The 12,550-nt window shown below is 30.8% G+C and overlaps 2 protein-coding genes across 3 annotated transcripts in view; one reads left to right on the top strand and one right to left on the bottom strand.

Moving 5' to 3' along the window:
• Window positions 1–5,198, bottom strand: part of LOC143080082 (uncharacterized) — a 65,137-nt gene extending 59,939 nt beyond the window's left edge. For both annotated transcript variants that reach the window (XR_012979612.1, XM_076255756.1), the window contains exon 1: window positions 5,074–5,198. Coding sequence is in view for 1 of the 2 variants with exons in the window: in XM_076255756.1 (XP_076111871.1) it covers window positions 5,074–5,122 (49 nt within the window). In the remaining variant the exon portion in view is untranslated. The remainder of the gene's footprint in view (window positions 1–5,073) is intronic.
• Window positions 1–12,550, top strand: part of LOC143078641 (synaptogenesis protein syg-2-like) — a 147,003-nt gene that overhangs the window by 83,168 nt on the left and 51,285 nt on the right. The window lies entirely within an intron of this gene.

Here is a 12,550-nt window from a genome sequence, read left to right as displayed (position 1 = left end):
GTTTTCACAATTTACTATTTGATTGAAATGTTATTCATCGTGCAGAATTAATTATAATTGATAAAGATGTTTATGTACCGGTATGTTTGTTTCAATAGCACTGTACACTTTTCATTGACAAAATCAAATAATGTACAATGAAGATTAATTTAAATCAAAGCTATGCTAAAACATTTCAGATTGTGATTACCTTAGTTTTAGTTTGTAACCCGAATTTGTTTTCTCTCAATCCACTTATAACTATCGAACAGCGATATACAACTGTTGGCTTTATTTATATTTGTTGCAGACATTTTCTAAATTTAGGCATTTTGTAAAATTTTAAGACATTTCTGAAAATGCCTGTTCGATTAAAGACATTTTATAAAATGAATATTTTTTACCAAAATGTTTGAAAAAATAAAACTGAATGTTTAAAAAAAACCCGATTTCTTAAAATATCAAACAGACCATTTACTTTGAATAGCATGCAATTGTTTACAGTGAATGTTTATTTACAGTTAACACAAGCACTGAAGTTGAAAATTATGTATTATTACATACAATGTTTGGATGACAACATCTACAATTGTCATAGAATAATTTTTATTTTACTCAATATTTCTTTGCTTTACATTTATTTTTTATACATTTATTTTCTGAAACTAAAAAGGTAATTTGTTAAAATGTCATTAGAAATGTCAGGTTTTGACGTCCATTATCACTGAACTATTATACATATTTGTTTACGGGCCAGCTGAAGGACTCCTCCGGGTGCGGGTGTTTCTCGCTGCATTAAAGACCCATTGGTGGCTTTCGGCTGTTGTCATCTCTATGATCGGGTTATTGTCTCTTTGACACATTCCTCATTTCCTTTCATCATTTTATTGTGAAATGGCCGTAAACGGGTAACCCTCAATTTGTTTATTTTTTGTTTGTTTGATGAACGTATTAATGGGATCATCAGTGCAAAGTTTTAGACAAATTTGTCATTTATATTTACGACCCTTTACCATTTTGGAGGTATGATAACTTTTTTTTCAATCTTTGCAATGTTCAATCCTAATACAATCATCTTTTCGTGCAAGACACACTATGTTGTTAATATGCACACAGGAGAAACGAAAGTATAGAGACTACCTCCACATATTATAGTAATCAGTTGTGGAATCACTTAATAAATTTATATTAATAATTAAAAAAAAAAGTTAAGTCCTATGGAAGCTGCATATAGGAGATATTTGAATTATGACAAATAACAATAGTAAAAATAGTTTTACCATTCAAACTATCCTAACGGTATAATAGGTGATTTGTGGAAGGCTCTATGAGGGTGGGGATAGGAGTCTTATTTGTGATGAGTTATAGGCAAGAGTCTGTGGCATTTTATTTTATTGCAAGTTTTTAATATAAAAGAGAAAAGCAAACATGTAATACTAGTACGGTGACCCAGTACGGAAAAGTCGCTTATTTAAGGAGTTTAATCGTCATTCTGACTATACGGCTAAAAATCACAGCATTGGTAGTTCAAATGTTAAACTTAATATTTTGACTTGTCGTCAAAAAAATGTTCGATGCAATTTTAGTAAAATGGGCTTTGAAGAACGTTTGTTTACTTGACAGAAAATCGAATATGAAAAGGTTTGAGGTCTATATGGTAATATAACATGCGTGAAATGATTCCTGTTATATTGTACATTGTTGTTACATCTTATGTTAACGGTATTAAATACAGTTTAGTAAAATTAATCCGTCAATAAAGAGTTTTTGTAAAAGTTTAATACTACAAATATTTTGCATTTAGAGTACTTTGATCTGCGGAAATAATTTCTGGTCATATAATTCAAGAACTTATATTAAGACGTGCACTACTTTTGGCAAACTGTAGAGATGATGTTAGAATAGAAAATGTGCTGCCGCAACCTGCAGGTCCCCTTCCAAATTTTCTTTTTCACGATGACGGCACCACGAGAAAATCATGCAAGTCGGATTTGGTGAAGCAATTAGAATCTTAAGTCTCTTGTGCACTTTCCTTACCTTCCATTGTACCATCACTCATAACTTAAATCAGAGATGGTACGGCATTGGTTCAATGTGTTGATGTTAAGAAAAGTAGAACATTCGGTGAACTTGCAGCTGATTATTAAAAAAATATCTCCAAATGTTTTTCTGTAGCGCACACAGTAGCAGATATATTTTGAACGCTACGACAGGAACAACTCTATAAAATCTGCAGAAAGGAACACAGGACGCACAAAGATTACAGCTCCCTTTAAAGTGTATCAGATTATTGAAGAAGTATTTCTGACTGGGAGAAGTTTCTTTCTATTAAAGAAAACAATCAGGCACTCCTTAATTATGTTGGTGGTTTAATCTTTCAAAACTTTGACAAATCACCTTTGATTCTACCTGATTGTGAGCTTTACTTAGCCGAAATATTGTAAATCCCGAAATTGTCAAAGTTATTTATACCAACACTCTTAATGACTGTCGTCACTTGTTCAGCACTCAAGATGAGGTCGATACTCGAGTGATAATTCATGCCTCAAACTTCAACACGAAGTTTAGAGGAATGGAAGAAGAAAAATTATACGGACCTCTGTGATTTCTTCAAACATATGACACATACCAGCGAGTTGTGGGTGCAGATGGGGAACATTAAAGGATGGGCGAAGATTTTTTACCCTCAACAAGTTGACTGTTATAAATGCATTTACCGGATGCGACATTACTATGACTTTGTAAAGAGTAGGTAAATATACTGTCTACAAAACTTTGAAGTACAGTGGTTTACAGAGCTTCGGTAATATTGACAAAAATGAAGCCCTTTTTTGAGCATGAACATTAATTTCAAAGCTTTATGAGCAGAACAATCTCTTAAAATCATTCCATCAAGATATTTATACGTCAAGTCTAGTCAGTTAACCTCCTTGTGAAGCTGCACTGAAAATGGTTATTTTTACGTGTTTCGTTCAAACTCAAATTTGAACCGTATTACATATTGCTAAATCCCCTATTCTGTCATCTTCAGTATACGGTTGGCGCAAGTTAAATGATTCATTACACCCCGTCTATTTTAAAGGGCATATGTCAGCAGAAATCTTGCAGGTGCTTGTGTTTTCTTGTAAGGGAAAATCTTCATAAACAAATCATGTGTTTGTTCACAATAAAACATTTTATGTTTGGAGTCTTGCTTCTGTAAAAGGTCAGAATTATGTAGAGATTTCCAATCATGTTCCTTGGCAGATGAACCAGGAGATATTACTGGCTAAATTCTGTTGTGTGGATCTCTTTGATTGGATTTTTAATTGTAACTGCTTTGAGGTATTGAGTGGTTTTGAGTTTTGATTAATTATATGAATGAGCTTTTGCAAAATACGCTTTCATGATAGTAGGCTTCACGTAAAAATAATATTTATCATTTATTGCTGAGGTTAAATGTAATACGGCAAGGTAAATACTGTAATTTAAACAATATTTGTTGATCTTGTATAAGTGTATAAGAACAAGTGTATGAAAAACGCCTCTTTTCAGAATAAATCGATAATAATCCCTTTTTTTTTAATTTTCAAGATAATCCATTCCTAATTGATTTGAGAAAATGTCTGTATCTGAAATTTAACCCTAATTGTTACATATATCTTAAAATTTTTGAAAATATGGAAGAAAAAAAAATAATAACAGAATTTGGTCTTTGACCTCATTTTATGCAAAACTGTTACCACATTTTTTTTTTTGACGACATCGATATTTCAAAAGTATTAATTTCCCAGAATCAAATGATATATAAGATAGCCATATAGTACATGTAGTATGTTTGACGATTAAATCTAAAAAAAACATTGTGTCTGGTCACCGTAATAATACCGACTTTTAACCTGAAAATTATAAAAACTATTCATGTTCATGAAGAAAGTTCTAGATTCGCACTTTGTACACAGGAAAAGGTTTAGGTTGTTTATGGCCCTTGTATTGTGATTCGATCAAATTTCAGAGGCATAACTAAACTGCTTTTTCATTTTAATTGTAGTTGAAAATGATGTTAGGAAGAATAAGAGCAACACCAGAGGTAAATTTTGAAAGTGCTTAAAGAGACAACCCAAAAACACGAAAACAATGGCTGTGATATTAGTATTGGTAGTATTAAAAATCAATTTGAAAGTGATTTTTCCCTAAAAAACCGTTTTGATGAGTAACAAAATTATTGTATTGGAAGGTGACATTAATAGATTTTTTTTTAAATTGTCATTTGTTCTTTGGTTGTATTTTTGTTTACATGATCAAAAACAATTGGGTTAATAATAGTTTGTTTTTATTTCAGTGATTGAAATATCATTTACCTGTAAGAATCAGTTAATATGCTACCTTTAGCTGTCCAATAGTTTTAAGAAAGAGGAAGGCTATTTTTAAAAATATTGTACACCTAAAGGTAACATAATGATTTCTTACAGGTAAATAATAGTCCAATCCCTGAAATAAAGAACGGGTTAAAAAAATAGAATGAAGTCACAACAATGTTTTAATAAGAAATGAATGAATGCATGGCAAACGAATATATTATTTCCATGTTATGGGTAAAATGAGATACAATTGAATGCAAATTAAAGAAAAGGATATTTATTTACGGTACTTTATTCAAACATTGCATATTTTTTTTATGCATATCATACCTTTGGATATCATGGTTGACTTTCACAAGAACGTAAAATTCATAAGGCACCATTTAACACATTTCAATGTTAGATATGTTAATAAGATATGTATGTTATGTTGACGTTTGCATTTAAACACGTACAACATTGTACAAATGTGTTGCATTTAAGTGATTTTAAACTTTTAAACTATCCTTTGTCTGACCACAGTAGTTAGAAATCATGCAATAAACCTTTTAATTTAAATCTGAAATATAGATGAAGAAATTTTAGTATAACCCTTAAAACAATTCAACTCCATAGTTTGGTACCCGTCCTTGTGAGTCTCTGTCTATCGAAATAAAAATAGAATGGCCGTTTGAATGTCAACCATACCTACAGAGTAAAATATGATTGGTGAATGTGGTAATAAATACTGCCGCCGTAAATATGGAATACTTACTGGGCATCAGGATCATATAGATTATTACCAACAAAAACAAATATTCCATTGGAAAAACGTAAAAAAATATATGGCTTATACTTCCATGTACAATGTCGTGATTAACAAAGAATGTTGGGTAAACCAACGCAGTTATGTGAAAATATTTTGAACTTGAAACATAATCTTTACATTTTTATTAGAATGATACGTTAATTATAGGCAATCGTTATCTATGACAGTTCTGTTGTAGTTAAATTTAATTCACTAGTCATTGTTAAATTAAATGAATGGATGTATAGAATTACATTTCCCGCGTTCGGATTTGATCAGACTTGACTGATTTTGAATATTTGTATGTATCGTAATGAATATAAAGATAGTATGATAACATCAGTATAACAACTTTGATTATTATGAGGCTGACTTCATACAGGCACTTCTTACGAAGAAAAAAGTTAGCAATATCCTTTAACGTTACTTTCCGCTATAAAGATGATGTTCTCTCACTAAATAATTCAAAATTTGATGACTATGTTGAACGCATCTATCCAATCGAACTAGAAATACAGGAAACAATCCTAATGGTCATGTTGTAATTAAAGACATTGCTTGCTCGTGCTGCTTTTTGTATCAAATTTGTTTTCAGATTATGGGTTTGAACATTAATAAGACTAATGTTTTTTTTTCAATTGATTTGTTTTATATGTTGTCATGTTGTGGCCCTGTTGATTTTGTCCATTTTGAAGACCATACTGTTTTGTAGCAAGTGGATAGTTTTATGTTTTAATTAGCAATCATTCATGTAAGTCAACTCATGTTTTCTCTTCATATTGAACCTTTTCTTGAAGAAATGCAAAAATCTTGTTGATTACCGTATAAAACACGTTATGGTATGTTACAATAAAAATATGGCGCTAGGAACATTAGCTATATTTAAAGAACGCAAAACAAAATTGGAAGCCTTTGATCGAGTAAAGCACTAGTCAAAAGTATTTTGTATTGACATACCAATAGGTATATTGTTTAAAAGAGATTTGTTTTTATAAAATTGTTGAAATCATGCTGAATTTAGGACTACATTTGTTTGAACAAACTTACAAGAATTTGGAAAGGTGACAGGGATTTTTATAACTAACAATTTTATATCTCAATTTGGGTGAAAATTCGTCTTGTTTTCGTTTTATTTTTCATTACATATGTAATAAGTAGATTAATTTTGAAAATATGAAGGAAAGTAAAAAAAAAAAAAGTGTACTTGTTTACAAACAGGAGAAAATAAACAACTAAAACAATGTTTGTATTAATAAACTACATTAAATCAAATGAGCAAGATTCTAGCTTGATTTTATTGACAAGGAAACAATGCACATGTAAAGAATGAAAGAAAAACACTATCAGAATGAGTATTGATGTAGTAAGTCAGGTAGTTCGGTAATACCAATCACGAACCTCTTGTACAAAACAAAAATAATTCAACATTTAAACCTTTATACTGTGTTATATTTATTTTTCTTGATTTCAGATTTTGTCAGCTTTTCACTGTTTACATTATTTACTTAATTTCAAAGTTTTGCCTCGTGCATCAATGAAGTTTCAATAATTGTCGAAATGATCATCCAGTGCAAAATATGCCGTTTAAATATTAAGAAACGAATAATGAATTATGAAAAATTTCTTAGGACAAAGTAAACCTCATTTGATGCTTATTTTCAATAATGCCTACCCATGTTATGTCCTCAAATTGTACCTGAAGTTCTTACCTTTGTAGATCAATCACTGAATTTTTCCACGAAATGTTAATGCATTTAACCAAATGCTCAAAGACATTTTGGCTCTTTAAAGTCCCAATCACACTGTTACGTTTTCACAGCTAGGTTATGGTACGTTGATAAATGCTCCGTTTCGTGTATTTTTATATTCTTTTAACGGTTCGTACGTTTTACTAGGTTGAGCCACGTTTTGAACCGTTCGTATACGAATTATTACGTTTTGTAATGTTTTTCGATAAATACACGGAACACGTTCTACTAAGTTTTAATACGTTTTATTACGTAGAAACTACGTTTTACTACGTTTCAATAGAGATTTCCAATAAAATGACTTTACTCGACATAACCGACCTAACTCAACGTATTTCGTCCTACTGCATTGAAGCATGACGGAGGGGAGCATACACTGCATGCATGTTTTGCTTTTTGAACACGCATTGTTTGCTGGAATATACCGTCAGTAAAAATCAACCCCAACTAATTGTTTTACTCTTTAAATATTTTGTCATTAAACTTTGAATGATTTTATTGACACAAATGATAAAATGGAACAAGTAAATTAGCAACTTGTAATCCAACACACCCATCATTTCTTGTCATTTCACTTGACCCATATTTTAGTTCTTCTCAAATTATGAATTTTAAAAACTATCAAGACGAAATTTAGCATGCAAATATTAAAATAACGAATTCCGAAGTGAAAAGTTTGCCTTTTTATTGTTTTAAAAAGATTTAACGTTTAAAGTAGATTTCAACACACCCGAATGTAAAAGATGTACTCGACTTTTAAAACAAAATAATATTTTTCTATAATTTAATTGAAGATAATTTGATGTGGGCAGAAATTCATATCAATGATATAATTTTCAAAAGTACTTTTTCGTCTTTACCTATACCAAATGATGGGGCGAGGTTTTTGTTTAAGTATACCTAAACTTGCATCCGAGGATACAGGGGTAGAGGGCGTACTCCCCCTTTTCGATCGCTAAATAAGTTTTAAAATCCATATCATTTTTAGCGTATAATTGTCGAAATCGTTGTTTGCATCGCTCCGCTCGTCAGTATAAGTTCAATTATAGAAAACTACACCCTCTTTCAAATATCTTGGATCCGACCATGATCACAAATTGTATTGCACGAAAAAAAAACTTAAATGATTGTCGTTTGACTTTGATAAATACTTTTTAAAAACAACATATGATTTAAAAGTTTAAGAATACATACTGAATTGAATTTTTTTCCCGTGATTTAGTAGCTCACTGGACACAGACATGTGATACTGACGTGTAATCTAATGGACACATGGGCAATACATAAAATCTGCTAAACAGTTATGACCACTAATGGTCCTACAGATACTCTGTACTTTTGACATGACAAAAGGTCTCGCTTTTCTAGATTGTCTAAGAATGTTTTATTCTTAATTTGTGATGTACAAAAAACAAGATGTAGTATGATCGTCAATGAGACAACTCTTCACAAGAGACCAAATGACACAGAAATTTTAACAACTATAGTCCAACGAAGGGCTTTCAACAATGAGAAAAGTCCATGCAGCATAGTCAGCTATAAGAGGCCACAAAATGACAAATGTAAACAACTAAAACTAACAGCCAAATTAATGTTAAAAAAAATCAACGAAAACACAACAACAAACGATAAGCACTGAATTAAAGGTTCCTGACTTGGGACAGTCACATCCATACTAGGACAATGGTGTAACAGTACGACATAGTTGATCAATATTATAAACGGGATAGTTATTCTTTATTTATTAGTTGTAGTTGTTTTTAAGATAGTGTTCAGCAGCTGTGGATACATGGAGCTTATTTGGAAATACTAGAAATGGCTAGCTGTTTTTATGCTTCGTTTCAGTCTCACGAGTCAATCCCTTTCTATCTGTTTTAATTGTGACATGATCATTTGATAAACGATCTCCATTGGCTTTAACTTGGATATTTATAAAAACTATGTATCATAGAGATGCATGCGTAAAATAAGTTCTCGACATAATCTGGCTAAAATATTAGATACGAATTAAGCCTCACGTTATACTTACGACGAAGAAGCCTACAGCTATATATAATACATGTACTTACGACGAAGATTAAGCCTCAAGCTATAGTACTTATGATGATGATGATACTGATGTATGTCTTATATCCAGCGACAAATATTACATATATATTGAGGATGATGAAAATTAATTATAATGATTAATACATATACCTTTTTAAACATGCCCGACAATTAATAGTCGCATTTTCATATGCTAGGTAACAAGAGAGTGTAACCACTATCAAGACACACTAGTCTTTTTACGAGTAAACCAATACCTGCTCTTGCTCGTGAATGCATCATGCTTGGTGGAGAAGCCGAAAAATACAGTCTTAAAGTCATTCGATCAGGGGGTCTAACAAAATAATTGAATTTGTATTAGAGGCTAGCCTGCTACCAGTCAATCCCATATACAAGTATATAATCATGAATATAAAATGGTTTTTTTTCAGTCGAGTAACACCTTCACTGGTGATCCTGTCATTGGATCTGTCGCATAGTTGTCACTTTTATATATATATGTATATATATATATACCTCCAAAGCGAAACAAAAATTGAAACTCAATCAATATATGCGATAGCTTTAGAATCTACTTCTAATCGGATGAATACGAGTAAAAAGAAAATTCCCGTAAAGACTGAAGTGACATTATAGTTGTCTCAAAAATGTAACAACTATGTAAATAGACATTCTCATCCACTTTTAATCAGAAATACTTGGGTACAGGATATTTTTAGCCAATTACTATGTACTATGATAAGTTGATAGTTTACTATCCACAGTGGTGAATGCAGATTATTTGTCATCACTTGCTAATCAAGTACACCTTCCAAATTACAATCTATATAACGAATTGGTGTACACAATTATTTACACACATTATTATCAACTTCAATTTTCTTTTTTTAATGTTCGTTGACTTTCATTTGAAGGAAAAGTATATGTCAACTATTAAAATTTAAAGAAGTACATGACCTGTAAAAATCGTTTTTTTTTAAATATTCACTTCCCGTTGACGTACGTTTTTCCTGTTGAATTTTTTTTTAGAAGTTGTAAATTGAGGAGATTAAGTGCAGAAGAAGAGAACGTTTGAAATGATACTTAATAAAGTATGTTGCAATCCCATTTATCAACTTTAACAGAGACACGTTCTGATTAACATTTTGAGTTAATTTTTTTCTGAAATTACGACAAAATCTATATAGATTAATACCCACGGAAATTAAATATTATAAAACATAAAAAATCGAAAAGAAGAATCTATCTGATAAATAATAAAAGGCTCATTAAATTTTGCAAAGATAAGTATATCTGAAAATCAAAGTAATTGTCAAAACCATGAAAGACAACTCAAATGAATCGTATGATAGGTAAAGATACGTATATATACGTGGTCTTATGACAGTGAAGTTAAGGCGGGAATCTCAATAATCACGTGATATATAAAAATCATGATTTCTTTTGTTTTTCATCATCTTAGAAATATTTGATATTGATGAAATTTATTATGAATGGATTTCATAGTTTAGGAATGCTTAGTTAAAACTTGAGTAACGCATTTAACAAAATTAATTGGTTAGCAATAACCGGTCCCGTTACGTGCGCACGTCGAGTTAGGTACGTATGTCATTTTATTGGAAATCTCAAATACGCACTACAATGGGTCAGTACGTGTCCAATTCGATTCACTACGGTAAAAGTACGCTTTCGCACGTTTTCCTATGGTTTTGTAAGTTTATTCTTCGCAGTATCACGTGTCAATACGATGTCATTATTGACCTATGAAACGGCGTCATTAAATAATAAAATGCAGAAAAGACAGAGATGCAGAGAGGGAGCAAAGTAACTTTAGAAAGTCAAGGAAAAAACATGCGAACGATCCAGTATATTTGCAAACACAATACGCGTTATTTTCTGAACGCCTGATTCAGCGTTTTTCCCTTGAAATAATATTCGGTTCATACGATGTATTTAGGCATTTGAACATTTACGTATTATTTTAATATATATTTAAAGGTAATACAGAGTGAAGATGTCTTTTAAGAGGGTACTGATTATACTTTCTTCAATTTAACGTTAATGATACATCTGGTACGATTAAAAAATCACCACATGAGTCGTGTACGTGTACGTTACGTAAAGTTCTAAAGGGTCAGTCCATTAATCTACTTTGAACCGAATTAAAGTTTTTTTTTTACACAAGTCATAGGTTATGCACCCGTTAACATGTTTAACACATTATGTATGTGAATATCCAGATTCTAAGTCAAAGGACTGTTTTTGTTTGTTGTTGATTTTCGCCTATTTTCTTGTACATAAATCCGGTCGTTGGTTTTTAACAGCTTGCTATGAGATATGCATATGCCTATAGGCAATCATTAAGTATAAAATGATACGAATATTCTTCAATCAAACGTATTTTATTACAATATTAAGTAATATACATACCAGAAAAACAAACATAAAAAGAAATTTAATCACAACCGTTATTATTACTTGTTTGTAAAAAAATGAATTTTTACGAATTAAACTAGTTGCAACTTCCAGACTGGAAAAGTGTATAACATATCATGTCAGAAGCTGACTAGCAAAGGAATGAAAACAACAAAATATGACAATTGTGAATTTAAATAATGCTTTTTTTTTAAACGTGAAAATATAAAGCAAGGTTTAGAAAAGGAATGAAGACATATGCACAGACGATATCACCCAATAAGTCATAATATGAACAATTATACCGTCGAAAAAGTAAAGAATTCGGGAAGAAAACAACAAAGATAAATTACACTTAAACAAGAATTAGGGGTTATGCATTAACAATTACTAGTTTTCAGATTGCAACAGAGCATTTTTTTTATTCTATTATGACATTCATTCAAATTTTGTTTGTAATAAAACAAGTTATTTACCTGTTAACTATTCGGTTGACTTACAAGAAGTGTAAACACTTAATTACGGACCTAAACTTAAAGTGATACAGAGAACAATGAAAAGTTGGTCAAATAACTACTGATCACCAATTGAAAAAAAACTATAAATAAATGCCTTATCATCTCAAAAATCAATCACTTATTTCAACTTTTAACAATGGGTTACTCAACCAATTTATTAATAATTTATTGTCATTTATTTGGGATGGTAAAATTTAAAAGAGAAACAATTTCTCAAATACATGAATTGGGTGGACTTTACATGTTAAATCTAATATTATATATAAAAGGATTAAAAATAACTGTGATAAGAAGATTCACCACACAGACTAACAAATATTGTAAGTAACTAACTTGTTCAGAACAAAATAAATTAGATGATTTGCTCTACGTAGGTCCAGGATAACCATCTTTAAAGAAATGCATTTTTGAAAGAGGTTTTTAATGCTTGGTCAGAATTCCAAACTGAAGTAGCTGTTAAGTACCAATAAAATTTTTATCACATCTTTTCTTTTGAATAATAGACAAACTAAAATTGTGAAAAAAAACATAACATTAATGTAAATATTGTAGCCGTAACCAAATATTATCTTAAAAGTTTGTTTATTGATTTTTTTTACAAAAAGCATTGCAAATAGCGTACTCCTGCTGCAACCTCTGGCTCCTACTGGTAGAATGATTATATTATATATGTATCAAACCAATCAATCTTGCTTAGGTGTGTGTTTTTTACCA

This window comes from Mytilus galloprovincialis, chromosome 6 (genome assembly GCF_965363235.1).
Source record: "Mytilus galloprovincialis chromosome 6, xbMytGall1.hap1.1, whole genome shotgun sequence".
NCBI classification, from domain to species: Eukaryota; Metazoa; Mollusca; class Bivalvia; order Mytilida; family Mytilidae; genus Mytilus; species Mytilus galloprovincialis.
The sequence above is the reverse complement of the archived record's forward strand: the minus strand, read 5'-3'. Positions and strand labels throughout refer to the sequence as shown.